Below are 27456 nucleotides of genomic sequence, written 5' to 3' on the forward strand. Positions count from 1 at the left end.
CCTAATGAATTGATGAAAGACTATTGTCAGATAGTGAAACTGACTGAAAATTACAAGTTTTGTCTGTTTATGTTGTTTTGTAAGAAAGTGAACAGTTTGTAAGGGGAGGGAAAAGTGGTTTTGAAGTTTCATTCCATTTTAGGTTTGTTTTTTTTTTTTTTCCCCAACTTTCTTTTTTTTCTATTCTTTTAGTGTATGTTAATAAACTATTTGTTAATTTTAAGGTTGAGCCTGCTTTGTTTTTCTCCTAGTCTCTCTCCCACAAAAAAAGTAAGTACCAAGACCAAAATTTAGTGAACATGAAACCACTACACTCTTTCAGAACCTTTGGAAAGATGGCTCACCAAAACTGCAGCTGCACAGAATGAAATTGAAAATGACAAAATTTGTGTATGGTATTGGACAAGATTTTAGGAAAAAAGGAATAGGATGTGGGACATGCTGTCTATGCATTCTACCACCATCGTCCAGATGGGGGGCAGACTAGAGGAAAATATATATCCCAACAGCTGTTACTAAAATCCCAGACAATGTAACAGCCTGGAAAAAAGTCTGGGATAGGAGAAAAGCTGTTTGTGACCCCAGTATAAACATGCTGGGTTTGGGTAATAAGCAAGGGAATAGATTTAAGGTAAAACCAAAGGGGACTGGAATTGGCAGTTTAAACCAGTAAGGGCTTTGGAGTGGCCAGCATCACATCACCATCTGTAGAGCAGATAGGGATGCTGAGTGACAACCCAATAGTCCAACCTTAATCCTAATTCTGAGGGTTTGCTCTGCACAAGGCAAGCAGAGCAATGAGTGAACTGAAGCCTTCAGCTAAGAAGAAAGTATCCCAAGTGAGAAATACCAAATCACTAAAAATGTCTCTTGTTAAGAGTTTGGGATTTAGAGTCGGATTTGCGGAATAATTTTGTTTCCAGTCTTGAAGCTAGATGCCATCATTTCAACTGACACTAGAAGTTAGGTCAGCAAAGATTCAAAACATTTAAGCCTGCTCTATTAAGAAGCAGTTTATCCTGTAAAGCTGTGCATCCATGCATGAGGTGCATCATGTTTGTTTGTCAAGTCCAGGGTGGGAGCACATTTGGTTGAGTTCATGGGGGAAAACCCTTCAGGCATTCTGCCCTCAGAACACTTCTGGATATGGGCAGACAGCAGAGGCACATGGCAATGGAGAAAGAGCCAGGCAAACCTCTGAGCACCTCACTAGGCTGCCTCTAAGTCTTCACAGGATTTTTGTAGCAATATTTTGCACCTTCTGCACAAGATGAGATGCGCAAAAGTTTATATCCAGTGACCAAAACTTCTATGTAGGAGAGCAAACTTTTGACAACTAAACTGAATATATCTACAGCTCCCGGTAGCTAACTTTGTGGGTTGAAATGGGAATTATGTCACTGCTGTTTTTAAGTCCTGCTTTAATTAAGGTTCTCCAGTAGTTCTCAGAATAGTGCCTACTCTGACAGGGGCAGAAAAACAACCAACTAAAAAAAAAGATGGACTGGAAAAGCAAAAGTTGTTGCTCTTTATTTCTGATAGTTGTATCCACAGACCATCTAGGTATATTAAATGGTATTGGGTTTATCATAGAATTGTACTCTTTTGGTTATTTTTTCTGGTGCTCAGCGCTTTTCTCTCGAGAATATCTCTCTAGAATCTGTCCCTAGAAAACAGTGAGCTATTTTTATCTCTGAGCTAGACAAAATAATTCTGCTGGGGAAAAAATGAGGATAGCTGAGAGGCCACTTAACTGAAGGCAGGAGAGATGGGGCTCATATTGCACATTTGGACAGGCTGTGAGCTCTGCTGTGCTTACAGGTACCAACATGGGGAAATTTGGGTTATGGCAGGCATCTTGAAAACCCTCTGCACCAGGGGCTGCTGAGGGGATAATTCACTGGCTGTGCTGTGGTCTGCAAAAGCAGCAAAGGGGAGACTGACTTGTGCAGGAATGTAAAGGACACTGGGGCTTCCCAAGCAAACAAGAAATGCTATTTCATCCCTTCCCATTCTTTGAAAGCACAGAAATTAGACTAGCAGAAAATGGTTGCCACTAGTAACAAGGTGTTTTAACGTGGTGGTTTCAACAGTAGTGAGAGCTGTTCAGCACAGTTTTATGGGGACATATATTCTGTCTGGAATACAGCCACAGCCCAGCATCAGCTCTGTGGGACTTGGAAAGACAAAAGGAAAGCCCATGCCTTTAGTCACTCTGTGAGAAAATCTACATTTATCACCTCCTCCCCCATTGTGAGCTTCAGCTCACCAGGAAGAGGAAGTATCAAGGAAGGAAGAGGAGGCTAAAACAGCAAGGCGTGGATGGTGAAGGAATGGTGCTGTGGTTGCTCACAGCTGTACAGCACCAGAGCCGGTCACCAGCACACACCTGGGGCTGGAAGTTGGTCCACTAATGTTTCCCTAATTCCAGCTGGGTTGGGAATGAGGATCGAAGACATGCCCCCTGATATGTCCTTGCACGGTTCCTCAGTGAAGGCCAGGGAGCCCAAAGGAGTGCCAGAAGAAGTGTGCCCCTCCAAACTGCTCAGGTGCTAAACGCAGGGTGCTTTGCTCCCACCAAAGATTGATTTGAGCTGTCTGCATTGAAGACACTTGAGCCACGCCAACCTCAGGAATTTTTCTGGATCTTCAAGAGCAAGGCCATAACTTTCCCAGCTTAATGAGGCACCATTCAGCAGCTGGCAGCCTCCTGGTACTGACACAGGGTTATGTTGCTTCTGGGTACATTGACAGCTCTCTTGAAGCTCAGCTAATGGGTTGCATCAGTTTCTTAGTTGCAAACTCACCAGTCTTCTAGGATGCTGATGTTGTCAGGAGAGAACAGTAGGAAAGGAAAAAAAATAGAGGAGAACAGCAAAGGCTGGGGAAAGCAGGAGAAGTCAGGGTTTCCAAGAAAGAAGATGATGTAGGTAAGTAAGAAGGAACAAAATAGTCACAAAAGACTGAGGTCTGGCAGTTGCAAGGAAATCTGAAAATGCAGCAGGTCCTTTGTGCAGCAGGAGACACATTTGGGATGTTGCAGTATTAGTAACCACATGCTGAAGTAGGTGAACAGCAGTCACTACCTTTGGGCCCAGCTCTGCTACTTGCACTGGCACAAGGAGCAGGCACCAGTGAGTAAGAGGGTGCAACACACTGTCAAACTTATCACACCCACAGATGCTGTCCTCATCTCCAAGGTCAGCCAGCCCTTTCTCTCGCTATGCCTGCACTGTTCGTCAGTTCTGGGTCTGAGTTTGTGCTCAAGCCCAGCACCCTCTACCACCTGTGCTGGTTTGTGAATTCTGAACTCCAAACCTGCCTGGAGTGGTGAAAGCTTAAATACTTGCATTAGGCTATTACATGCTTCCAAATTTTCCTTTACATAGTCTAGACAGACTGATATCAGCTGGATTGAATTAAGGTGGTCCACCATGAGATGTCCCAAAACCTGGGTCTTCCTAAGCACAGCCCAGATGATTTATGTCTAAACTGCAGCTACCAAGATGAAAAGAAAATGGCTAATATGGCTAATATGGTTGAAACTCTTTAACATGTCTTCAAATTCACATTCCAGCTAGCCCGAAAATAATCACTGGTGTGTGTGATGGAATCTGTGCACAAGAAGCCTTGAGCCAGAAATGGGATATGCTCTGGGCTTTGCAAACCCATACACTTTACAATGAGGCTTCATAAGCACTCCAAACTTTCATGGCAGCAGTAGAAGACTGCTTTGTTACCAAAGGTCATCTGCAACTCACCACAGGTTCTAACACCTGGGGAATCCTGATCTGACCTCATTTCAATTGTTCAAAACTGTGCATAGAGAAAGGCAAATTGTGTCTCCCTACATTGTCCCTGTGTTTTCTCCCATTCCTATAGCCTTGCTCCTCATTAAAAAAAAAAACCAAAAACAAAAACAAAAAACCACCAAACCACCCACCCATTCTCAAACCCTATAACCATGTCAGTGAATCCTCTTTAATATAGATGTTTTTAGACAAGCAGCAACTCCCTTCTGCTCATGTAATTCTATTCTGAGAAGCTCTCTAGCTTTCATCTTCATGGGCAGGCTTTGCCAGTTGCAGTTCTAACAGAAACCTCCTTTTAAGTGGAAACAAGCTCCGATGTTCAGCTCCCATAGCAGCAAAAAGCTGCTTCCCTGCATGACTCTCTCATCTCCTGGGGTGCCTGCTGCCCAGACAGATTCCAGACAGCTGTCTCCAGCCTGCTGCTCCTGTTCACAGGCAGGGTCTGGCTCCCTCCCAAGCCTTGTCTTCTCTGACCCACGACTGCCAACTCTGGGATTTTATTGCCAGGATCATGGTATTTGTTGTTTTTCTTACTGTCCCCATTCCTAGACTGAGGAAACTTATTTGTCATTCAAAATTAAAATGAGATTCTGTGCTTCCTGAAGGCAAAGAAAATCTTGAAAAGCATGCTATTTTGTGACTTGTTAAAGTTGCAGGTATATATATATAAAAAATTTTTAAATATTTTGATTTTTGTAAGCCTATCTTGTGATGGTGAAAAGTGAGCAAAATTATTTACATGTTAATTAGCAACACGGCTGACATGAAATATTATTTCCTTGTCTGGCACTCCAGATATTCTGTAGCATTTCAGCAAGGCAGGAGCTGCAATTCTGATGTGGTGGTATTTTACATTCCATGCCCAAGAAAAAGTCCTACACAATGCAGGAGGGCAACAGCCTTGCAGACCTGGGTTTCAGACCACCTTCTCTCTGGGAAGGAGTGCCTTGGGAGAGGGGGAATGCTTAGCATCAGCAGGGAGGACACAGCAATTCTAATATCCTATCATGTGTGCCAGAGTTGAGTCCAACACAAGGACTCTCCTGCCCAGGCAGTGCCCAGCTGACCTGTTCATGTGTTTCACGATCCCTTTAGGTAGGTACATTCACAGGCCTGCACTGGACACTACTAGCAAGAAAACCACTGAGAAAATAATTAAAAATAAATGATTTCCAGTGCTCACTGATATATTGCTCTGCATTCAAAAAAAAACCAAGTTACCCAAATAATGAACAAAAAAGCCTAAGTGGCTTTCACCTCCACTATCTTTCCTACCTTTGCCAAAAAATGGAAGCTTTCAAGCATTTTGTTTAATGAAAGACTGTTTGCAAAAATAAAAGATGCTTTTATAAAAGTGTCAACAAAATAAATCATGCAAAAACAACAGGCTCACGTGTTCTTTTCTTTTAAATGAGACATTTTTCATTAAGACATACTTATTTTTCAGGATAATTTCAGACAGTTCTCCAAATTCCATGAGGTCTTGTTTCATTCAAATTGTTTCAAGTGGTCCATGATCCAAGAAATTATGATTTTTTTTAATAGGAAAGGGATTTTTACATACACTGGAAATATAGAAGAGGAAGCTGGATGTGAGTAAACAGACAATGATATAAATGTTAAGCCAAATCAGAAGGACACAAACACCAGGGGATTATTAAGACACCTAGTGTGATAGAAAGGTTTCCATCAGATATTGGACAGAGGTGAAATTGATGTGCAGATGGAAGCAATTTATGCACATTTCTTACACAGAAGATCATTATTTATTGCTAATAAATGAGCACATTTGATGTATCTAGTCAGTATTCAAATACTTAATATGTTTTAAGAGCACCTAGGGTATATTCTCTGTAGCACAACTCACTTCACTCAGGAATTCTGTCAAATTACATGGAGCTGCAGTAAAAGGCTGGATCATAAAACAAAGGCAGTAGTAAAGTAGATGGAACGATTTAAGAAAATAAAAATTGACAAAAATTTCCTCCACTTTCTCCTCTACGTCTTTCCACTTGTCCAGAAAAAAGTATTGGGATGTTTCTGTTCAGCGTCATTAATTTTACCATACAAGATGAGAGGATAAAAAACCTCCAAGTGGCATTATGGTCACAATGTACAGATTTTACAATAGCAAAAATCAGCACCTTCTTTTTTTCATTGTGGACTTCATAGAGTTTTATAATTGCTTGGGTTGAAATGGACCTTAAAGGTCATCTAGTTCCAATCCCCCTGCCATGGACAGGGACACCTTTCACTAGACCAGGTTGCTCAAAGCCCCACCCAGCCTGTCACTGACCACAGCTCTCTGGCTGCATCCATCTGGCCAATTCCTTACTCACCAAATAGTCCACCCCTCCAAATTCACATCTCTCCAATTAAGAAATAAGGATGTCATGTGGGACTGTGTTGAAAGCATTACAGAATTCTAGGCAGATGTCATTGACTGCTCTTCCCTTGACCATTGCAGTCACTCCACCATAGCAGTCACCAGATGGGTCAGGCATGATTTGCCCTTAGTGATGTCTCAGATCACTTCTCTGGCTTGCGTGCACCTCAACATTGCTTCCATGAGGACCCGCTCCATATTCTTTCCAGGCACAGAAGAAAGGCTCACGAGTCTGCAGTTCCCTGGGTCTTCCATTCTGCCCCTTTTAAAAATAGGAATGATGTTTCCTTTTTTCTGGTCTCCAAGAACTTGGCCTGACTGGCATCACTTTTCAAATATGACAGAGTGGCTTGGCAATGACACTAGCCAGTTCCCTCAGGACCCTGGGATACATTTCAACACAGGAAAATTTGCCCCAGTATAGTTTCTAATTAATTCTGTCCCTATTCTTTCTTTTTTAATGAGTAGTTAGGATGTCTTTAAGGAGCCACTTTTCAAAACATCTTTTATCTGTGCTTGCCTATGGAGGATGTTGTTTGACAAGGTTAACCTCTGTAACTCCCTTCCAACCTGAGTTATTTTGTGTTCCTCAGGCACAACTTCCTGAGCAACTGATATATCTTTGGGGGGGAAAATCGTGTGGGCAGCTTTTAAAAGACTTAAACTTTTGAGTTTCCTGAAAGATCTAGGAATGAAAAGCTTATTCCTTAGTATAGCCTAAGTTACAAAGTACTGAGAATTTCTATGAAAAACCACACCTGACATTTACAACCACATTAAAGCCCACTCAGAATCAGCACTGCACTCTTTCTGTACATTCACAGGACAAGGTGCTCTGTGTTTTTTCCTGGGAAAAGTACTTAACTGGAAGGCATTTTGTCACTGAGCTGTGTGACCCTTCCTGCTGAAGGCCACTCAACAACAGAAGGAATTGCACTTCAATATTTCTCCTAAGAAAAAAGATTGGGTTTAAGATTTTCTGCCTTAGGTTGCTTTGTCTCTCAAACAGTCACTGTGAAAGTAAAAGAAAAATCAGATACCCATTCTTCTAGAAGAGCTGAATTCCCCTCACAACCTCCAAGACTGCAAGTGCTAAGTGGAGATTATACCACAACTTTTTAGTATTAGTGGATTTATCATGAGGCAGAAGTCTACAGAAACCTTACTAAAAAGGGGTTTCTGGATGGGATAACCATTAAGAAGTACACAAGGTAGATTCCAGGAGGGATTTCTGTGGCCTTGTGACAGTTTTGTTGACCCTGCATAGCATGGAAATGTGGGATATTTTGAGAATATTATGTTCCAATGGCATTGGACAAATAAAGCCTACAACAGAAGCCTCTATAGGAGAACTGCTTTGGGGTCTGAGTGCTTGTGTGCATGAGTACATACATACACTATTATTAATTATAAGCTTCCATAATTATATATACCATCTGCAAAATTTAGCCTTTGCTAAACATAATTATATTTGCATACTTAGGAAATCATTGCTATTTGGAACCTTATGCCAGAGCTTGGGAAGAATGAAGGGGACCATGCCCTAACCCACACTTTCTCCTCTATTTCAAGAAAACTTGCATCGTTGGTCCCAAACTGTGGCACTAATTTCCTTTAGATGAGTAGACCCCTCAGAGGGGGGAAGTGTGTTGTGTCAGCTTCCTACATAATCTGACATGCAGTGAATTCAAAAGTATATGTTCTTTTTTCACCATATACCTTACAGAGACATGGGATAAGTTCAGTTATAAATTACTTTAACAGTTCTGGGATGTATAAAGTGGACAGTTGTTATTTCAACCACTCAACTGGAAAGGGAAAAAAAATAATAGCACAGTATCTTCATTTTAGAATTTTTAGGAATTAATGGGGATATGGAAAGAAACTTCTTTTTCAAAAATACTTTGAAAAGGCATCTTGGATCACACAGACTCAAAAGAAACTGTCACATTGGGCTCTTCCAGTCTGGTTTCTTGCCTCTCCTCCAGGAAATATCATCCATTTGGAAACAGCATCTGATATTCTGGGTAACATCCACTGCTGCCAAAATGTCAGATTAGGATAACACTTACTATGTGTATGTATGAACCTGTCCTCTCCATCTTCAGAGATCATCTCATAGCAAGGTGGTTTGGCATGGTCAGCATGAGGTGATGAACAGGCTGCTCAGATGCACAAGCAAAGTAACAGGTAACTAGAGATGGACGATGGCACAGCAAAGGCAAAGCAAAGACTCTAAGGAGGTGGAAGGCAGCAGCCAGCTACATACAAGCCACACATACAAAAGCAAAACGAAAATCCCAACCAAACAAACAAAACCCCAGAAACAACAAAAACCCCACCTGTCTTTCAGAGAAAGAATTTCACCTCCTATCTATTCTAGAGTCATCAATTTTGTCTCTCTCCTCAAATTCAGCCTGGGAAAGGAGGATGGGAGCAGGCGCAGGTGCAGGATGTCTGCATCCTTGAAGCAGCAATGCAGAGAGAAACCCAGAACAATGAGAGCAGTTCAAGAGACTGGGCTTTCCTTTGACACTAGCATCTCTAAACTTCAACACTATTAATGCTAATTTTCTATAGTCTCAAACAAGGAGGCTGAAAGAAAACCAAAATGGAAGCTTTCTTAAAGCACAGCAGAAAATACAGGGAACCACAGACTTTTCTGTTTGGCTGCACACCGGTTTGAGTAAAAATGCATGAATGAAGGCCCACTTCTTCCATCTCCTATAACGTTGAGTACTACTTAGAAGTTTCATGAGGAGTTTTACAGTAAATAAATGGATAAATAAGACTCTATTCTTGGAATCAAGCCTGGAAAACATTTTCAGGTCTCTTTACATAAGAAAAATGGTGGCAAGAGTTTTGTTGTGGTGGTTTGTTGTTGTTGTTGTTGGGGTTTTTTGTTGTTTTGGTTTTTTGTTTTTTTTTTTTGTTTTTTTGGTAATTTTATGAAGATATTTAAGTATTAACACTGGGGAGATACATATGCTTTATTTTTACAGTATGGAAAAATGGCTTTGCCTTGCTTAGGGATAAGATATGTTCCAAAATTCTTCTACATGGTCCTACCACCACATTTACAGGATGCCTCATTATAGCTCGGGAATAAACCATCAGGAGCACTCCAACATTTGGAGTCACCACCTGAGCAGATTCCCTACTACAGAATACTGTGGGATGGGTCTGCCTCAGTCTTTTTGGTTAAGGGAGTTATGTTCACCTAAAATAAATAGTGGAAGAAGAAGCAAGCTGTTTCCTAAAAACTGTGATATTCAGGAATCTTTTCTCACTTAGGGAGTATTTAATGTACAGTTAAATGATTCAAACTCTTATAACATGGTCCTCCATAATACAATTTCAAAGTTCACCCTTACAAGTGTGACAGAGGGAACACTGAAATTTGTGTCTTTGAAGTCTAGGATTTCTAGGATCTACCTTCTTTCTTGATATGGATTGCCCCATTTCCATGAGGTATTTCCATTCACTCTTGTCAATCTAGTCCTTTGCTTCCAGATTTCCTGCGACACAAGCAAAACCTGAGCATTTCAAATCAAACAAAATCTTCTGTTCAACCCCCAATCACTGCTTTTGATTCTTACACACAAATCAAAATTTTTGTTTCGGTCCATTGGGCCAAAAGGAAATAGAGGCACTTTCTGTATTACTGGCTTCATAGGCCTGCACACTTTGGGCTTGAAGTACAGCATTGAGTCAACACATATTACCATAAGTCAACTATATTAAACAGCGTGAAGAGCCCAGGACTCTGCCTTGCTGAAGAAGCAGTAAGTGAATCACAGAATCACAGAATTTTTTAGGTTGGAAGAGACCTTCAAGATCATCCAGTCCAACCCATCTCTAATACCTCAACTAGGCCATGACACCAAGTGCCACATCCAGTCTTTTTTTAAACACTTCTAGGGATGGTGACTCTACCACCTCCCCAGGCAAGCCATTCCAGTACTTTATCACTCTTTCAGTGAAAAACTTGTTCCTAATATCCAGCCTGTATCTCCCTTGTCACAGCTTGAGACTGTGTCCTCTTGTTCTGTCTGTTGTTGCCTGAAGAAAGAGACCAACCCCCAGCTGATCACAGCCACCCTTCAGGAAGCTGTAGAGAGTGATAAGGTCACCTCTGAGTCTCCTTTTCTCCAGGCTTAAACAGTTTCCTCAGTCGTTCTTCATACAGCTTGTGCTCCAAGCCCCTTACCAACCTTGTTGCCTCCTCTGGACACGCTCAAGCATCTCAACACCCTTCCTAAACTGAGGGGCCCAGAACTGGACACAGCACTCGAGGTGTGGCCTCACCAGTGCAGAGTACAGGGGAAGAATGACCTCCCTGCTCCTGCTGGCCACACCATTCCTGATACAGGCCAGGATGCCATTGGCCCTCTTGGCCACCTGGGCACACTGCTGGCTCCTGTTCAGCTGCTGTCACCAGTACCCCCAGGTCCCTTTCTGCCTGGGCACTGTCCAGCCACACCGTCCCCAGCCTATAACGCTGCAGGGGGTTATTGCTGCCAAAGCGCAGGACTTGGCGCTTGGACTTATTAAACTTCATCTTGTTAGACTCTGCCCATCTGTCCAACCATTCCAGGTCTTTCTGCAAAGCCCTTCGTCCTTCCAACAGGTTGACACACGCTCCCAGCTTAGTGTCATCCAAAAATTTACTAATGAAAGACTCCATGCCTTCATCCATGTCATCAATAAAAATATTGAACAGAGCTGGCCCCAGCACAGACCCCTGAGGGACACCACTGGTGACTGGCCACCAGCTGGATGCAGAACCATTCACCACCACCCTCTGGGCCTGGCCATCCAGCCAATTCCTAACCCAGGGAAGAGCGCTCCTGTCCAAGCCACGAGCTGCCAGCTTATCCAGGAGTGTGCTGTGGGAGACAGTGTCAAAGGCCTTGCTGAAGTCCAAATAGACAACATCCACAGCCTTCCCTGCATCCACCAGCTGGGCCACCTGATCATAAAAGGTGATCAGGTTGGTCAAACATGACCTACCCCTCCTAAACCTATGCTGGCTGGGTCTGATACCCTGGCCATCCTGTAAGTTCTGTGTGATGGCACTTAATATAAACTGTTCCATTATTTTGCCAGGTACTGAGGTCAGACTGACTGGTCTATAATTACTAGGATCCTCCTTTGCACCCTTTTTGTGAATGGGTGTCACATTGGCCAGCTTGCAGTCATTCACCAGTGAAAAATTATTTGGGATCAATGCTGAAATCTTCAAACCAGATTCACACTGCCTTTTGCTTCTGATAGGCAAGGAAATACATACAACATTCCCTGACCATGCAATGTAAAACCCAAGTACTAGAATTGCCTTCTGCAAATAGTGATGCAGTGCATGAGGTTTGGGCATATTAAGACTTTTGGTTTAATGACCAGCAATAGAGGGTTTCAGGGACCAGTTGTACACTTTGATCCTTTTGAAGTGAAAACTTTTATGTAACAATAGTCTCCAGCAGAACTCTTGCAAGGCACTGCATTCTCCTTTTATTAGCTTAGTCCTGAACAGTGTATTTGTGCAATGACTCAGAGGAAGGCACTGCCTCTTGAATGTAAAGACTACACCAGGGAACATTCTAAACCAATGGTTGCCTCAACTGACGTGGAGCCATCATCCAACTCATTTTGGCACTGTGACATTTTGAAGTTAAGTAACCTTTGAGTGATTGGTTGAAAATTCAGATCTGGAAATGGAAATAGCACATATTATATTCTAAAAAGGAAGCTTGTAAGGGAGGGAACCAGCAACAGAGGCTACCACAAAATTCCTGTTTAATATGAGACCATCTGGGCAGTATACACTGGATTTATTCTGGGCCTGCATTTTGTCAGTCTCAGAATCAGGCCCATGTGACAGGATGTTGAAACCACTGAGTTAAATCAAACAAATCACACCTCTCACACTGCTCAATGTGGGCACATGAACAGCCACATGGAGTCAGACCAAAAGTTTGTCTAGTCCATTACGCTATCTCCAACACCAGACATATAGGTAGAGTACAAAAATAGTATATTTCATAAAATAAACCTACTGTCATCATGTTTAAAATTATCTAACTCAATATTGTGGCAATACTGCACACCCCTTTCCAACCTTCCTCAGATCTGGTCTACAGTTAGAAGGTTGAACAGAAGCCAAACCTGAAATTGAAGAGTTTTCTGCCTGCTTAGTTTTCTCAGATGAACACAGACAGGAAAGTGGGAATAGCACCTTTGAGAAGGAAAAAGATGTGGGGAAATGGGACCACAGACAATTCTGTCCTTGACTGCCACAAACTGCCATGAATATAATCATGAAATAAGCTGGTTTAGTTTCCCTGTGACCTGTTGGCTTTCACATCCCATGCTGTACTCAGAACCTTTGCTGAGCTGTTCCAGCTCATTACACTGTCAGAAAACCCGAGCAGAGATTTCCCATTCTTAACTGACTTCACAAACTGAAACAGCTCAGTTAAGAATCCGTAAATGCAGCTGTCAGGGGAGTTCTGACTCCAGTGAAACTTCAACCCAACCTGCTAACAGGGCATCAGCTAAACACACTATACCCCCAGTAGAGCTCCCATTTCTAAACCAAAAAGCCAAAGCAAAACCAAGAGAAAAATAAGCAAGTCTTACTCAGAGAGCCCCCAGAGCAAGAGTCACTCAACAGAGTTGAGTTAAAAGTTACTTCACTGTATTTTGTTCTTACGCAGAATATTTCAGGATATGCCTCCAAACAAGGCAGCGCAAATTTAATACAGTGTCTCCCATATCACAGCTCTGGCAGCCTTAAGTCTCATCCTTGAAATCTGACCTAGTCTGTCTTGTGCCTGTTTAGGAGTTAACAATCTGCACAAGGCAAATCCTTAATTTTATCATCTTTCTACAGAGCTGAAAATAATACTAAAAACCCCTCAACCTAGCAGTAGGAACACTGAAATCACCTATACACTTTAAGAACTAGTAATGATGCTCTTGTGTTTCTGAAGTAGAATTTCAAAATTGAAATACCTGGAGCCTCAGCATCTGGTCACTCTGCAGCTTGCCTTACTGGGTTTTAAATCACCCAATTTTTGTTTTACAGTCATGCAGGTATTATACCCAGAGAAACAGCACAACAATATGCACCCTCGAACTTTCATTCAATTCACTTCTGAAATGCGACGTGGCTCTACTGCAGCCATCAGCAGACGGTCTAACATTATGTAAACAATTTCAAAAGCCAAATGGATGTTGAATAGATTAAGCATTAGTTTGGAAGAATAAGGAGTTTGCAGCTTCACTAAGGTAGAAAAAAACTACAAAATATACACATTTTTAGAAGAAGCTGGCTGCTTTACATTAACACTAGCAAGTTTTACAAGCAGCCTCTACACCATCAAGATGTCTTGCTGCCTTTGTTGAAGGCAGGCAACAAGGAGTCAAAACACATCAGAAATTTTAAATCATCAAATGATTTTATAAGCAAGTTGTGAGGTTGTTCATTCCACCATGAAAACTGGTTAGTCCCATCTGCCAGGATAGTTGGAATGTAAATTGTGTATTACCCAGCACTTCTTAATCCTCTCGCAAGCATAAAAAAAAATTATTGCAAAAAGAGAATAATCAATCACTTTCTACCTCACACACACACACCTTTGCTCCTCACACACCAGTTGCAAGGCATAAGAGCTAAAAAAAGCCTTTAATAAATCAGTTTAAAAAGAGACTGCCTATCACATAGAATGACCACATGGTATTTTTCAGTCAAAATACCAAGCTACATCATGAATTTTTCATCAGTCTACTGTGGGACTCATGAAAGGTTTATAAAAATAATTACGTGCAAGTAGTTATATTAAACACAATTATCCAACATAAACCATCTCACAACCACACAAGTGCCAGTTCGTTATCGAGTGACCAGATATCAAGTCTTACTCTTTTTGCAGAGAGAGGCACTCCAGTGTGATATTTGTGCCATGCAAGCTACTGACTTCTGGCTGTCAGCACCAATGCTGGATCATAGTTCACCTCCAGACATCTATACATTGCTTTGATAAGCAGTTACATTCTCCTCAAAGCCAGAGCTCACTGACACAGAGTGCCTCAGTAGTGGTTTACTTCACCAGGAACCCACCCCTGTGCAGTTTCATTGAACTGAAACACCATTTGTTCTTTGACTTTTATTAAGTTCACTTAGGTTGACCAAATGAGCTTCCCTAAAGTAAACAGGGTTATAAAATATCAGGATGATTCTATCTTTAGGTGCTCCATAGAAACAAATACTTAGTTCAACTAGAAAACTTTAAAAATGACTTTAGATACAAAATTGTAACAATTATACTGCGCGATACATCTTTATATATCACTAAGCTCATGAAATTAAAATTTAAAAAGTTTTTGCACCATCAAGAACAGCCACAAGTCCTGAACCTCCATTCTTTATGCATCCTTTTATCAGAGTAAACTGAAACTTGGGAATGCTTGGGATTCAAAATACCCTGAGCACATACTAGTGCAACACCACAAAGCATACATAATCCATCGGAAAAGGGGAAGAGGGGAAAGGAAAAAAAAAAAAAAAATAGCAAGAATCAGATGGTGCTTTATTATACAAGCATGAAAGTAAGTTCCTTTGGAAAATAACTTCTTGGGTGGACTTCTGGACCAGTGAGGTAGCCCAATGGGAGAGGAAAAAAAAGTGGAAGTGGAACTTGGTCCCCACGCGTGATACCTGCCAGGCGGTCCCACCCCGGGGCGAGGCCGGGGCCCGGCAGACCGCCCCCCGTGCGGCGGGGGGCCCGGCGCCGCCCGAGCGGGCCATAAAGTGCAGCAGCAGAACACGATCCAGACAAAAGCAATGTAAACAGGTGACTGATACCGGTCTCTTTGTCCGCACCGCGGCCAAGGTGAGGCGCGGGAAGCGGAGCCCCCGCAGGCTCAGGACGGTGCCACGGGGAAGCGGCGCACCCGCACCACGGGGGACAGGTCCACGCCGAGGATCCGCTGCGCGCGGCGCCGCGCCGCCGCCAGGCTCCGTCGGCTCCGCATGCTGCCCCGCACACGGATGGTGGGGAACGTGGTGAGGCGGGGGGTGGCCGCCTTCCAGATCTCCTCCAGCGACTTGCCGCCGAACGGCTCCCAGGCGGCCGGCGCCGCCGTCGGGCTGCCCTGTTCGACGTCCGCCCGCTCACCCGGCGGCTCCGGCGCCACCGCCGCCTCCTCCTCCTCCTGGGTGCGGGGGCCACCGGCCGCGGGCCGCTGCCTGCCCCGCTCCCTCCTGCGGCGTCGCCGCCGCCGCCGCCGCTTGGCGCTGCCGCCCGCCGCCCCGGCCCGGCGCTTGGCGTCGGCGGCCGAGAGGCGCCGCTTGCCGGCGCGGCGGCGGGGCCGCTCCGAGGGCGGCGGCGGGTCGGGGACGACGGCGCGGCAGGAGGAGTATCCGTAGACGTCCTTACTGCGGAGGATGACCGGGGAGAACTCGTGCTTGAGGCTGCAGAGGAAGTTCCACAGCTCCGAGTCGGAGCTCATGAACTCCGTGGACTTGGGCATGAAGAGCTTGAGGGCGTCGCCCAGCGCCTTGGTGCCGGCGAAGGAGACCTGCGAGCGCGAGTACACAACTTTATCCGCCTCCCCCTCCAGCCCCCAGGCGGCGGCCGCCGGTTCGCCGCCGGCTGCCCTTGCTGCCGCCGCCGTCGCCGCCCGGGCTCCCGCGGCCGCCGCCGCGGCGCTCCCCGCCTCTGTGTTCATCTTCCCGGCTCCTCTCTCCAGCGCCGCCTGCTTCCTACTGCGGGTCATGGAGGCAGCGGGACGGGGTGGCGGGACAGACGCCGAGAAGGCAGAGCGGAGGCAGCGCCGAAGGCAGGCTACGGCCGCCGCCGGGCGCTCGCCGGGTGCGAGCAGCGATCGATGTCCTGCGCCCAGCACAAAATGGCGCTTTAAAGTCTCGGGCGGGGCCTGCGCGCGCCCGCCCCCCCTGCGCCGCCCGTTGGCCCGTTCGAAACGCGTCGGGCGGGCCCGGCTCCGCCCCGCCGGGGGCGGTGGCCGTGAGGGCTGGGGGGGCCGGAGCCCCTGTCCCCGGAGCTCCCTGTCCCCGGAGCGTGGTCCAGCGGGGTCCGCCAGCCCGGCCCCCGGCGCGGCAGCGAGCCGCCATCCCCGCGTCTCCAGCGGGTGTCCCCTTCCCTCAAGGAAGGGCGCGAGGCCCCCGCATGGCGGGGTGAGCGCGTGCCCGCGTCGCGCCTCGCCGAGAGGTGAGGATCCTCACAGGCCCGTGGACAAAGGTGGCTTGTTGTGTGAAATGTGTTGGAGTAAGGATTTGGTTGGACACTTCGATGGGCAAACTCCCCGACAGCGTAGCCAGGAGGGAACTGAGTCAAACAACAAAAATGGGCCAACAGACATGACACAGTGAAGTGCTTTACATATTAAGTACATCCATCCTCTTGTAGAGGGGCTTTTTAACATGAAGCTGTAGATTGGTCAGTCAACATCATAAGTCATAGTCGCAGAACAGTTGGAGTTGGAAGGTACTTCTGGAGGTATCTGGTCCAACCTCTGTGCTCAATCATAGCCACCTAAACGCTGTTACCCAGGACTGTATCTGGATAGCTTTTGAATATCTCTAAGGATGGAGGCTCCTCTCTCTGCTGACCATTGATAGGACATGACAAATCAGAATGCAGTTGTGTGAAGGGAAGTTCAGATTTAATACTAGGAAAAAGTTCTCTGAGAGGGTGATTAGTCACTGAACAGGCTCCCCACTGAAATGGTCACAGCACCAACCCTGTTAGAGTTCAACAAGCATCTCAATGACACTCTTTGTTACATGGTTTAGTTTTAGGTATTCCTGTGAGGAGGACAGTTGGACTCAATGGTCTTTATAGATGCTTCCAACCTTTCTGGGCAGCCGTGCCTGTGCTCAGTTACACTCAGAGTAAAAAGGTGTTTCCTGGTGTCTGGAGGGAGCCTTCTGTGTTCTACTTTGTGCCCATTGCCTCTGAGTCTGTCAGTGGGCACTGCTGAGAAGAGGCTGGCTCTGTCCTCTCTGCACCCTCCAGGTATCTGTATACCCTGACGAGATCCCCCTGAGCCTTCTCTTCTCCAGGGTGAACAGCCCCAGCTCACTCAGCCTTTCCTTACGGCAGAGGTGCTCCAGCCTCTTCATCATCTTTGCAGCCCTTTGTTGGACTCTCTTCAGTGTATCCATGTCTCACTTGTACCAAGGAACACGATAGTGGACAGTGCTCCAGGTGTGGCCTCACCAGCGCTGAATGTAGTGGGAGGATCTCTCTCTCAGGCTGCAGGCAACACTTCGCCTAGTGCAGCCCAGGATAATATTCACCTTCCTTGTGGCAAGGGCATGTTGCTGGCTCATGTTCAGCCTGGTATCCACCAAGACCTCCGATCCTTTTGTCCCAAGCTGCTTTCTGTCAACGCTGAGATACGTACCGCATCATTGGGATTGGCTTCATATCCCAACAAAGCATATCCCAAATTAAGCAGTAAAAACTTGGGTTGGTTGAGCTCTTTGTGAGTCACCACCTTGCTGAGTCCACAGCAAGGCATTTCCTGCATGGCACTGCTACACTTGCAGCTTTGGCAGCACAATTTTGTCAGCTGTTGTGAAGTCCCATGTCCCTCTGGATCATGCTTTCCAATACTTCAGATTGCTATCACAGGCAGAGTGTCTTGTTAGGTTCCTGGATCACTGCAATTAAATCACAGCTCTTTTCAGCACCCAGAACAGCAAGGTGCCAGCAAGGGCAGAGGTGGCTTAACCTACTGTACAAATCCTATTTGGAGTTCAATTAGACCCCTAACTAATTACTTTCTCTCAGCATGGGTAAAGGGAGAGGAATAACATTTTTCTTCATAGACAGTCTTTGTTCTGTAATTAATCTTTCAGATTAGAATAGGGAAATCTTTTATTCTCAACTCATCAAGAACCTAAATTGGAATGTCTAGAAATCCAGTCAAGTAAGAGGCAGAAATTCTGCATAAGAAATTATTCCTTACTGCCAGTGGAAATGAATTAATTTTCTTCACAGGATAATTCAACTTGTGTTCATGGGAAACTCAAGAATATTAATGCAAACAGCTATTTAAAGTGGATATTAACAAAGCTATTTTAAATCTTCATGGGGACAGTTTCAAGGTACAGCCATATTCTAAACCAGCTTTGTAAATAATTCATTTTTTAAAAAGAAACCTTTTTTCAAAATGATGGTGTTAGAGCCATTTTTAAGGGATCCATTTCATGGTATACTTTAGAATGCAGTCATGTAGCCAGACTGATTTAACTGAGGGAGTTGTCCTACAAAGTAGAGGACAAGAGCCTGGAGCTAGAAGCACCAGGGACAGGCATCTCCTGATCCTGCTGTGCCGCTGTTGGTCACACTCTGGCTATCAGGTCACCATGGTTCAGCAGAGGCTCATCACCTGCTGGACCACAGAAGCTGCCCTGGGCTCACATTCTCAGTGGAGGCAGCTATAATTCAGCAGCTCAGCTGACAAATAGGCTCTTGTTAATCTGCAGAAACCCAGTTGCGCATTGGACATAACATTTTCTCAAAATTGCAAACATTTCTGGCATATAACTCAAGAATCATTGAGGCAGAGAGGGGGAAGCTTCTCAAGCAAGCAGTAAATGAGTCACTACAACTGTAAACAAAAAGTCAGATCAGCACATTTTACCATGTAGAAATTATTTATTATTTTTACTTTTAACTTAACGTGTGGACAATACCCTTTTAAGGCATGGGATGTAATCTCACTTTTACAACTTCATTATGAGTTTTTTGCAGTGTAACACTCTTCTTTTAATACCCTACAAAGTCATCTCAAGAACATCCATTGCCTATCTTTTAGTAATTTTCAATAGTTCAGTACAGTAATAATAATGATAATAAAATTAATAATCCTTTGGAAGTGCATAGCTCTTCATTTCGATCATACTACTTCTTGTAAGCATTAATTATCACTCACAGTACCTCTGAGTTAGGTAAGTAAATATTGCCTTTCCTTAATAGATTAATAAAATGAAAGAGTGAATCAAAATGGCTTGAGTAAGATGTATAGACTCAATTTTCTGTAGATCTTCTAACAATCATTATTCTAAAAATATAGGAAATGTCCATATTGGAACAGAGAAGAGTAAAAAACACCCTGCAATCTTTGTTTCGAATTATTTGTTAGAATTTCTTTTCTGTATTGAATTCTCGAGAAGGAGGAGCAATGTACCAATAGAGAAAGTGGTACACTAATTGCTGCACAATAGAGACACTTTATTTTCTTCAGTGTTTCCTGCCTGGTACCAGAAAACCCCCGCTGGTAATTGTTAATTATTTTTAATCTTATCTGTACAAATGATCACACAGTTTTGGGTCCCACTGATGAGCCCTTAAACCCTGCATATTAAGTCACATCTCTTCTTACGACAGGACTTTTCCTTCACCATACTCAAGCTTGTCTACCCAGGTTAGAAAAAGCAGCCTTACTGTCCAATGTTTTCAAAGATAAACAGTCTTTCTTAGTACCTTTACTTTTGTTCTTGAGAGGTTGCATTAACTGGCAGCCTGTTTCACTTAATTTGGTTCCTAAATGCTTTTAGTATATTTTCAGGAAAGTTTGTGTGGTGATGCAAACATGATTCCCCATCAATTCACAACTAAACTTCAGTTGTTACCCAATAGTCATCAGGTCACATAGTCAACAAGTTCCTAGGCCTGAGAAGTGCCCAGAAAAGTATTGGCAAAATTCCTGAAAATACTTTCAAAGAGACAAAAGCAAATAATTTACAAGAATTATTTCTCAATCAGTAATAAGGGAGAAAAAAAAAAATGTGGAATCACTATCTGTAGAAAACACAGCTGCAGTAAAAAAGGGGAAATAGGGTGTTAGGGATCACTATAAAAGGGATAGAAGGAAAAACAAGATAGTATTCTGCTGAATGCAAATCCATTGTGCCTCCACAAATCTTGAATGCTATGCATTTCTAGTCTTACCATCTCTAAAAGAAAATAGCAATGATACAAAGAAGGGCAACCAGCATGAGCAGAAATATGGAACAGCTTCTCTATGAAAAGAGTTTAAATAGGCTAAGACTCTTCAGCTTGAAAAAACAGATGGCTGAAGAGGAATATGATAAACGTTTATAAAACTGTGATAGTACAAAGAAAGCAGATAAGAAATTATTATGTCTTAGTTTCCATAATCCAAGAATGACAGGGAAGCACATGAAGCTATAAAGCAGAAAACATTAAATGACCAAAAAGACATGTGGGTTTTTTTTTTTTTGGGGGGGGGAGGAGGGGGGTTGGGGAGTCGGGGGTTTGGTTTCCCCAAATGACTCATCATTAGTTTGTGGAGCTCATTTTCCAGCAAAATTGTGGATCCCGAAACGGAAAAATATACCCCAGTACATTTGCAGACATTACAGAGCACACTATTCGAAAGCATTAGACATGATTGGACGAAAAAAATCCATCAATAGCTCTTGTACATGAAAACAGTGGGCTCAGAGGCTCAGAAAGGCTGTAAGCCAAAGGCTAGGAAGGGAAGGAAGGAAGGATATAACTGGGGAAGTAACTCTCAGTGTTGGCATCGTTCTCACACTCTTTCCCTAACCTTCCTCACCTGGCCTCTAACAGACAAGGACGCTGGACTGGGTGGTACCTGGAGCTAGCCATCAAGGCGGGTTCTACTCTTTGGACCTGTTACAAGGAGGCATCTACATCAATTAAATGTAGTATTTCTTTCCCAGAGCTTTACTGTTGCATCACCTTGCGACAACTAGAAGAACATATTCCTGCACTTAATGGTAACAAAGCATTTGCAGAGAAAGGATCACAGAGGTTCCAGTATCCACCAGCAGCTACGAGCCACACTCAGGCAGAAGCACAGCAAGGATGGAGCCTGAAGTAAGGTGTATTCCACTGGCTCCAGTCAATGCATACTCTTTTTTTTGCATTGTTCATTGCCTCAATACACTCTTTCAAAATGGTGACTGACTGCATGTAGAGGGGAAGAAAGGATTTTTTTTTTTTTTTAATAAGCTTTCATTTTAATAGCATTCATTGACAATATTTGAGAGAGGAAAACATCCATAACAAATTTAAGAAGACTCGCACATTCACAAAAAGCCTGTAGTAATCATAAAAGTAGATGTACACAAAGCAGCATGCTTTGTGATACAGAAAACACTCCTGGAAGATACCTTAGCAGAGACTAACATTTTTTTCCACATTCTGGGAAATAATCTGTATATGATACACATAATCATGCAAACTGTACATCACTTATGTCATCATTGCCCTGCTATCAATAAATACTGATAAAAGCCTAGCTGTTTAGTCCAGTCATGATGGTCTCTTGGTCTAAAACATTAACAAGTCTTTGCTTTTTATATCCAAAATTAAAACTCTTCTTGCTAATCCTGGTTTTATTTCCTTTTATTTTTCTCTTATTCCTTTCAGTCCACCTAAGCCCTCTATAAACCACTTCTGTTGGCTTTGACTATATAATACTCCCAAATCTTCAGTTTTTACGACCCTGAAGTAATTTACCGAAGGTTAACTTTATTGTAGACAAAGTAACAGTACTCTAACCACTGTGTCATCTTTGGAAAGCCAGCGCTGAGTGAGAGAGCCACATTGTATCGTCCTCACCAATTAAGTGGCTAAGGCGAGTAATCAAACGGTGGGACACAGTGTAGATAGACGACGCAGGGTTTGGAAACTGTGCAGGCTAGGCCGCGGGAAAAATTCTCAAACATCTTTATTACAAGTAAATGCTTCACAAATTAGATTGTTTCAGAACACCTATTCCAAATTATTTTCTGTTCTTACCTATTTCATTCTAAGACAACTTTCGAATGGAGCTTCAGATGAAGGGTGGAGCTCTGCAGATCCCGGGCTGTAGGGAGTGCCTGGGGCCTTTCACTGAGGCGAGAGCAGTGGGACGTGGTCTCGTAGCCTGCAGGAGATGCACCAATCTGAGAAACTGTCACCGTGAGAAGATGGCACCAGGCTGTGCAGCAACATAAGAGAAAAAAAAAAAACAAAAAACAAACGTTTTTAAGGGCGATTGTATATTCCAGCAGGTTGTGCAGAGGTTGTAAAGTCTCCAATCTCAGACACGTTCAGAAACCTACTGTACACAGTCCTGATCAGCCTTCTGTAGCTGACCCTTCTTTGAACAGTGGGGTCAGACTAGAGGACTGCAGAGAACCCGGCCAATCTCCACAATTCTGTGAATCTGTTGTTCCACTCTTTTTTTTTTTTTTTTTTTTTTTTTTTTTTTTTTTTTTAATTCTGCTTTCTGCTGGAACATCCTCCTTCTTCTAGTTCTTCAATCACATTCTGTCCAAATTCTGTTTCCTACTGTACATCCTTCAAATGATCCTCATTTATAAACCAGAAGTAGTATATGTGCTGCTTTCCTATACAGGACTAGTTGATAACTTTTCAGTATTTTCAAAGGTATAAAATGGGTCAGTACTGATTCTTGAATATAATTCCAGCATAAGAAATATGTTACTCAAGAACATGGTTCTCACATATCACAGATCATTTCATCTTGTAGTATTGATCACATTGTTTCCTATTCTATTTAAAGTACCATCACTGTTAAAACAAATGTGAATTTCATTCACTCGTCTCAAACCAGACAATTTTAAAAGCCTACTACCAATTACTTCAAAACCTTATTAATTAAACCTTATTTCTTGATACCATGTGGCTTAACATGTCAATTCGTGAATTCTTTTTGTGATATCCTCCAGCCTGTGCTGTCGTTTTCCTTCCTACCAGATTTGTGCATTACCAGATGAGCTGACAGGACAATTTCACTCCAGAACAGAAAGAGCCACTTTTTTTTTTTTTTTTTTTTAAACTTGCCACAGGATACAATGCAATGTTTATATTGGATTTATGTTTTATGCTGGCCTAGGGAGGACACAATACGTGATCCAGCATAAAGACCATGGAGAAAAGTTACCCTTCAAGCTTTGAGTGAATTAGTGCGAGGGAGTTGACACTACCTCAGCTTTGTATGTCATACGGATGTGGCTTTATTAAATAGAGAGTTACAGCAGCTTTACTGTGTTATTGGACCACGTCTTAGTCAGGCTCGTTTTTATTTGTTCTCTTTGTCCGAATGAATCTTGCAAAACCTACTGCCCGCTATGTTTGTTTTAATGGAAAGCGACAGAAACTAGTTTTGTTATTTTTTTTTTTCTTGTCGTCATTGACACTTTCACAGGGCAGAGGAGAGAGAGCTTTAGACACTTTAGGTGGAAAAGGTCTTGATCTCTCTGTTTCAGTGAAAGTTGCAAGCAGCCAATTATTATGTAGATTTAGCTGTTAGCATTAACACCTCCTTTTGAATCTCTCTTTTGTTCTCGGAGTTAGGCACGGGCTTCAAAGCCTGGAAGGCTTATCTCCGCCCAGCTCCCTTGCTCCTGGCACGGCCCCTCTGTCCCCGCCGCGGGGGCTTTGCTGGCCCCTGCGGTTTGGATGCAGCGCTGGGAGCCGGTACAGCCCCGGCCTAGGGAGCGCGGAGCTGTCGCCTTGCCTCACATCGCTTGAGCTGAATATCTTTACTACAAGAGATGCTGCCCCGAACTTACACCTGCTAGAAATCTGCCATATTACTTTTAGCGGTATAATTTTCTTTTCCTTGAAAGAATTTTTTATGTTATTCAATGTAGATTCAGTTCAAAGCGCCTGAAGTGTGATTTATATAAACTTCCCAAAATATCCTAATAATTTATGGTTCCGTAGCATTTGGCTCACAGTATTTCTTATAATCATTTAAAAATTCTTGTGAATTCACGCCAGCACACAATAAATACCAAAACTGGATATTTTGAACACATGAATTATTTTGACCATTTTTGATAACATTGCTACGAAGAAAGAATAAAAATAGATTGATTATACATTGAGAACTGGGCTTTTAAATTGCACATTTTAAAATGAAGGATCCTCTGTAGCTATAGATACCCTCCATTTTAATACAGGCACAACGACAGATACTAGCTGAGGTTCTGACCCTGCGCATGATCTGCATCATTATAAAGGCTCTCCACAAAAGAGGAGAGTTCATTCATCCTCGGTGAACCTGCAATGGCTCCAGGTGGATGAGTAGCCTATTTTGCAGAATTTTAATATTATCGTTCAGAAATACAGTGAATTTTTAAATTGTGTTTGTTGTCACAGAGACATATACAAATGTTATCAACCAGTAACTGAATTAAATACTTTCCAAAATATACAAGTGACACAAACTTTCCTTGTAGAGTCAAAAAGGAGTCGAAGTTAACAAATCATCTATATTTTAATCTCCATTCCCCTCAGCTATCTTTGGAAGGCTCCTCCAAATAAGAAATATTAGTGGTTTAATCGTTTACTGACTTAATTAAATCCATGGTAAGCCCCAGTGTGGCCACCTACACCAGTTTGTTTGGTTTAGTTTATACAGGCTACTATTCGGTTTAAGCTCAGTGAGCCACTGTTACTCACATTTAAGAGTATCCACATACGGGTTACTATTGGTTTAATTAAAGCCATATAATTAAGCCAGAATTTTCACTGTTTATTAGCATTCTCTTACATCTGCTTTTTGAGTCCTAAGATTTCCACACTGGGAACTCAAAGTTAAAGTCCCAATGCATTGTCTGGAGGGAGCTGCTTAATGCTCGGCATTTGCAATTCATGGCCTGAGCCATTCATTTTCCCTTGCAGGCAGTGAGAACTGCAAATGGCCCATCACTTTGGAAAAAGTGATCATTATTTAGAAGTGTAAATGAAGATGCCAGAGGCTAACCTCAGGTTTTGTCTGAATCAAAGACTGGTGTCTCTGGTCAGTAGCAATGGATTGGACATGTCATAACAGAGAAATACCACATTTATCCTCAACATTACACGTTACATGCACCGGAATCATCTTCCTTTTCATATTCTCCATATTCTCCAATCCTTTTCTAGCTTCTTCCTGATCCAGATTCTTCCTGGTTGTCCCTCCCTGACTGAAAGCTGAATCACTGAAATTCCTGCCCATTTGCTCCCTGCCAAAATGAGATGGTATTTCCAAAAGCACCACCTCCTCCCACTGACTAATATAGTACAATATCTTATGATACAGGTTTGCTTTGCTTGCTGCGTTTTATCCCACAATATTTGTAGAATTAAACAATTTAGTTACAAAGTGGATAAGATGTAGATATCGATATGTACAGGCCACGTACAATAGCAAAGGAAAAATAAATTAGGAAGAAAACAATAGAGAAAACTGAAAGACTGAGACTTCAGGACTGGTGTTACAATTATTGATAATGAACCATTGCTGAAAATGGTTGCCAGACATAATCTCTATTTGCATATGATTTGAACCAACACCAAAATGAAAACAACAACAAAACTCCAGCTCACCGAGCCAGATTGTAAAATTACTTTCCCCAGTGGCAGGCATTTCCTAGCAAACTGTTCTTGTGCCAGGAGAGGTTTAAACACATGAAGATGGAGAGTTTTCCACCTATACAGAAGTGGAAAGATTAGAAAGGGATTAAAATATTAACAGAGGAAGACAAGTGGATTGCAAGAAAATGCCTCACCTGATGGCAAACTGAATCGCAAACATTTTAAATCACTGAAGTCTAATGTAGACTAGCTGTCAGCATGGATATGGGCATTTCACTAGTTTATCTCCACAATTTCAGAAAAATGTTATGCTTAGTTTAGATAGGAATCCTCTTGGAATCCTGATTACAGTGAAATTAAATCTATCACAGTTGTAGATATATTTTCAGTCAAAAATTATAATTTCCTTACACCAATATATTCTTTAAATTAACCTATGGTTATGTGATATCCAGAGCAGAAGTGGAGAGATGTGACAAAAACAAATTGGTCATTGTTAAGTCAGTTGAACTCCTATGCAGCCTCCTCTTCCTCCTCATGGGTTATGTTCCAGTACATTAGCTTTCCTATAAGTTACTCACCACTTCATATTTGGGATCAAATCCCCAGTTACTTCCACTTCAAACAGCATCTCCAGTTTCTGATCCAGAGATACAACATTCAGTTACTGCTGGTAAAAAGGTACTATTTTCAGCAGTGAGTCATGTGCTGATATTAAAGATGAACAAAGCTAGTGAAACAAGGTTGAAGAGTTTTTGCTGGGAAACCATTTGGATATATAGTTACTGGTTATCTGGTACATCTGTGTTTGACTTTGTCTCTCACTATCATTCAACCCAGTTGTGTCAAACTATGGCTAATATAGTGTAGGATTCCTTTAATATAAGTCATCAGCACTACTTCTTTTTCTAGAGCTAACTAATCAAGCACTGGTAGAAAAACATGAGCCATGGCCTCCCAAAAGTGTTGTATGCCCTGAGGTGTTGCTCATCAAATTAACCAAAATAACTACTCTGAAAATTCTGAAATTTATGGCAGGATAAAGTGTTTTGGTGTTTTGAAAATATCTTCAAGACAAAACACCTTTTTCCTGTCCAAGCTTAGTTGACATGGATATATACTTCACCAGGCCTAAGAGCTTCTTGCATTTGAAATGCAGAGCTCTGTAAGGTGACAGGAACAATACTGGGAGCAATACAGGCAGGCTGCTCCACCAGGCAAGGCACGGACCATGGGAGCTGAGGGTGACAACACATGCAGGAGTACTGCCTCACCCATGGGTGTCAGGAAGTGGTGTTGGTGAGCCCAGATCAGGAGCAGCTCTGGAGGCAGTGATCAGGGTCAGCCTCAGGCTACTGATCAGCCAGGAGGTCTGTCATGATGAATCAGGTCTGAGGCCAAGACAGGAAGCCAAGTCAAACCAGGGTGACAGAGTCCAGATCAGATGAAAAAGGTTTGAGAGGAAGTGCAGACTCAGCTGCAGGCAGAGGAGCTTCAACTTAAAAGCATCTCCCTGGGGAAGGACAGGCAAGCCCACTCTTCCTTTTCTTTGCTACAGCTCTTATCAGCAAAGAAGCTGAGCTAGACTCAGACAGTCAAACTCTTTTGATCTGGGAGAAGCACTTAACAGACTGAATTGACTGAAGGTCCATCTGTGATAGTGGCGAGCTGTAGAATTGACTTCATGCTCTTGGGTTTGCCCTGTAGGCAAGGTACTCCAAATGAGCAAGAAGTTGTGCTCCTAGCTGTGTTCTGTATGTTCTCCTGTAGCACCCAAGTAAAGAGAGGCAGAAAAAAAAAGAAACAGCACCACTATGTCTGCAGCACTTGGGTTCTGCCCCTCTCCCCATCAACACTG

At 43.0% G+C, this 27456-nt stretch overlaps 1 protein-coding gene across 1 annotated transcript; it reads right to left on the reverse strand.

The window, feature by feature from the left end:
* Positions 1-13342: 13342 nt before the first annotated feature.
* On the reverse strand, positions 13343-16105 carry CCDC71L (coiled-coil domain containing 71 like). Its single transcript, XM_040062407.2, has one exon. The coding sequence runs from the start codon at positions 15976-15978 to the stop codon at positions 15124-15126; it is 855 nt and encodes a 284-aa protein (XP_039918341.1). The 5' UTR covers positions 15979-16105; the 3' UTR covers positions 13343-15123.
* Between the last annotated feature and the right edge of the window lie 11351 nt (positions 16106-27456).

Source organism: Hirundo rustica, chromosome 4 (genome assembly GCF_015227805.2).
Source record: "Hirundo rustica isolate bHirRus1 chromosome 4, bHirRus1.pri.v3, whole genome shotgun sequence".
NCBI classification, from domain to species: domain Eukaryota; kingdom Metazoa; phylum Chordata; class Aves; order Passeriformes; family Hirundinidae; genus Hirundo; species Hirundo rustica.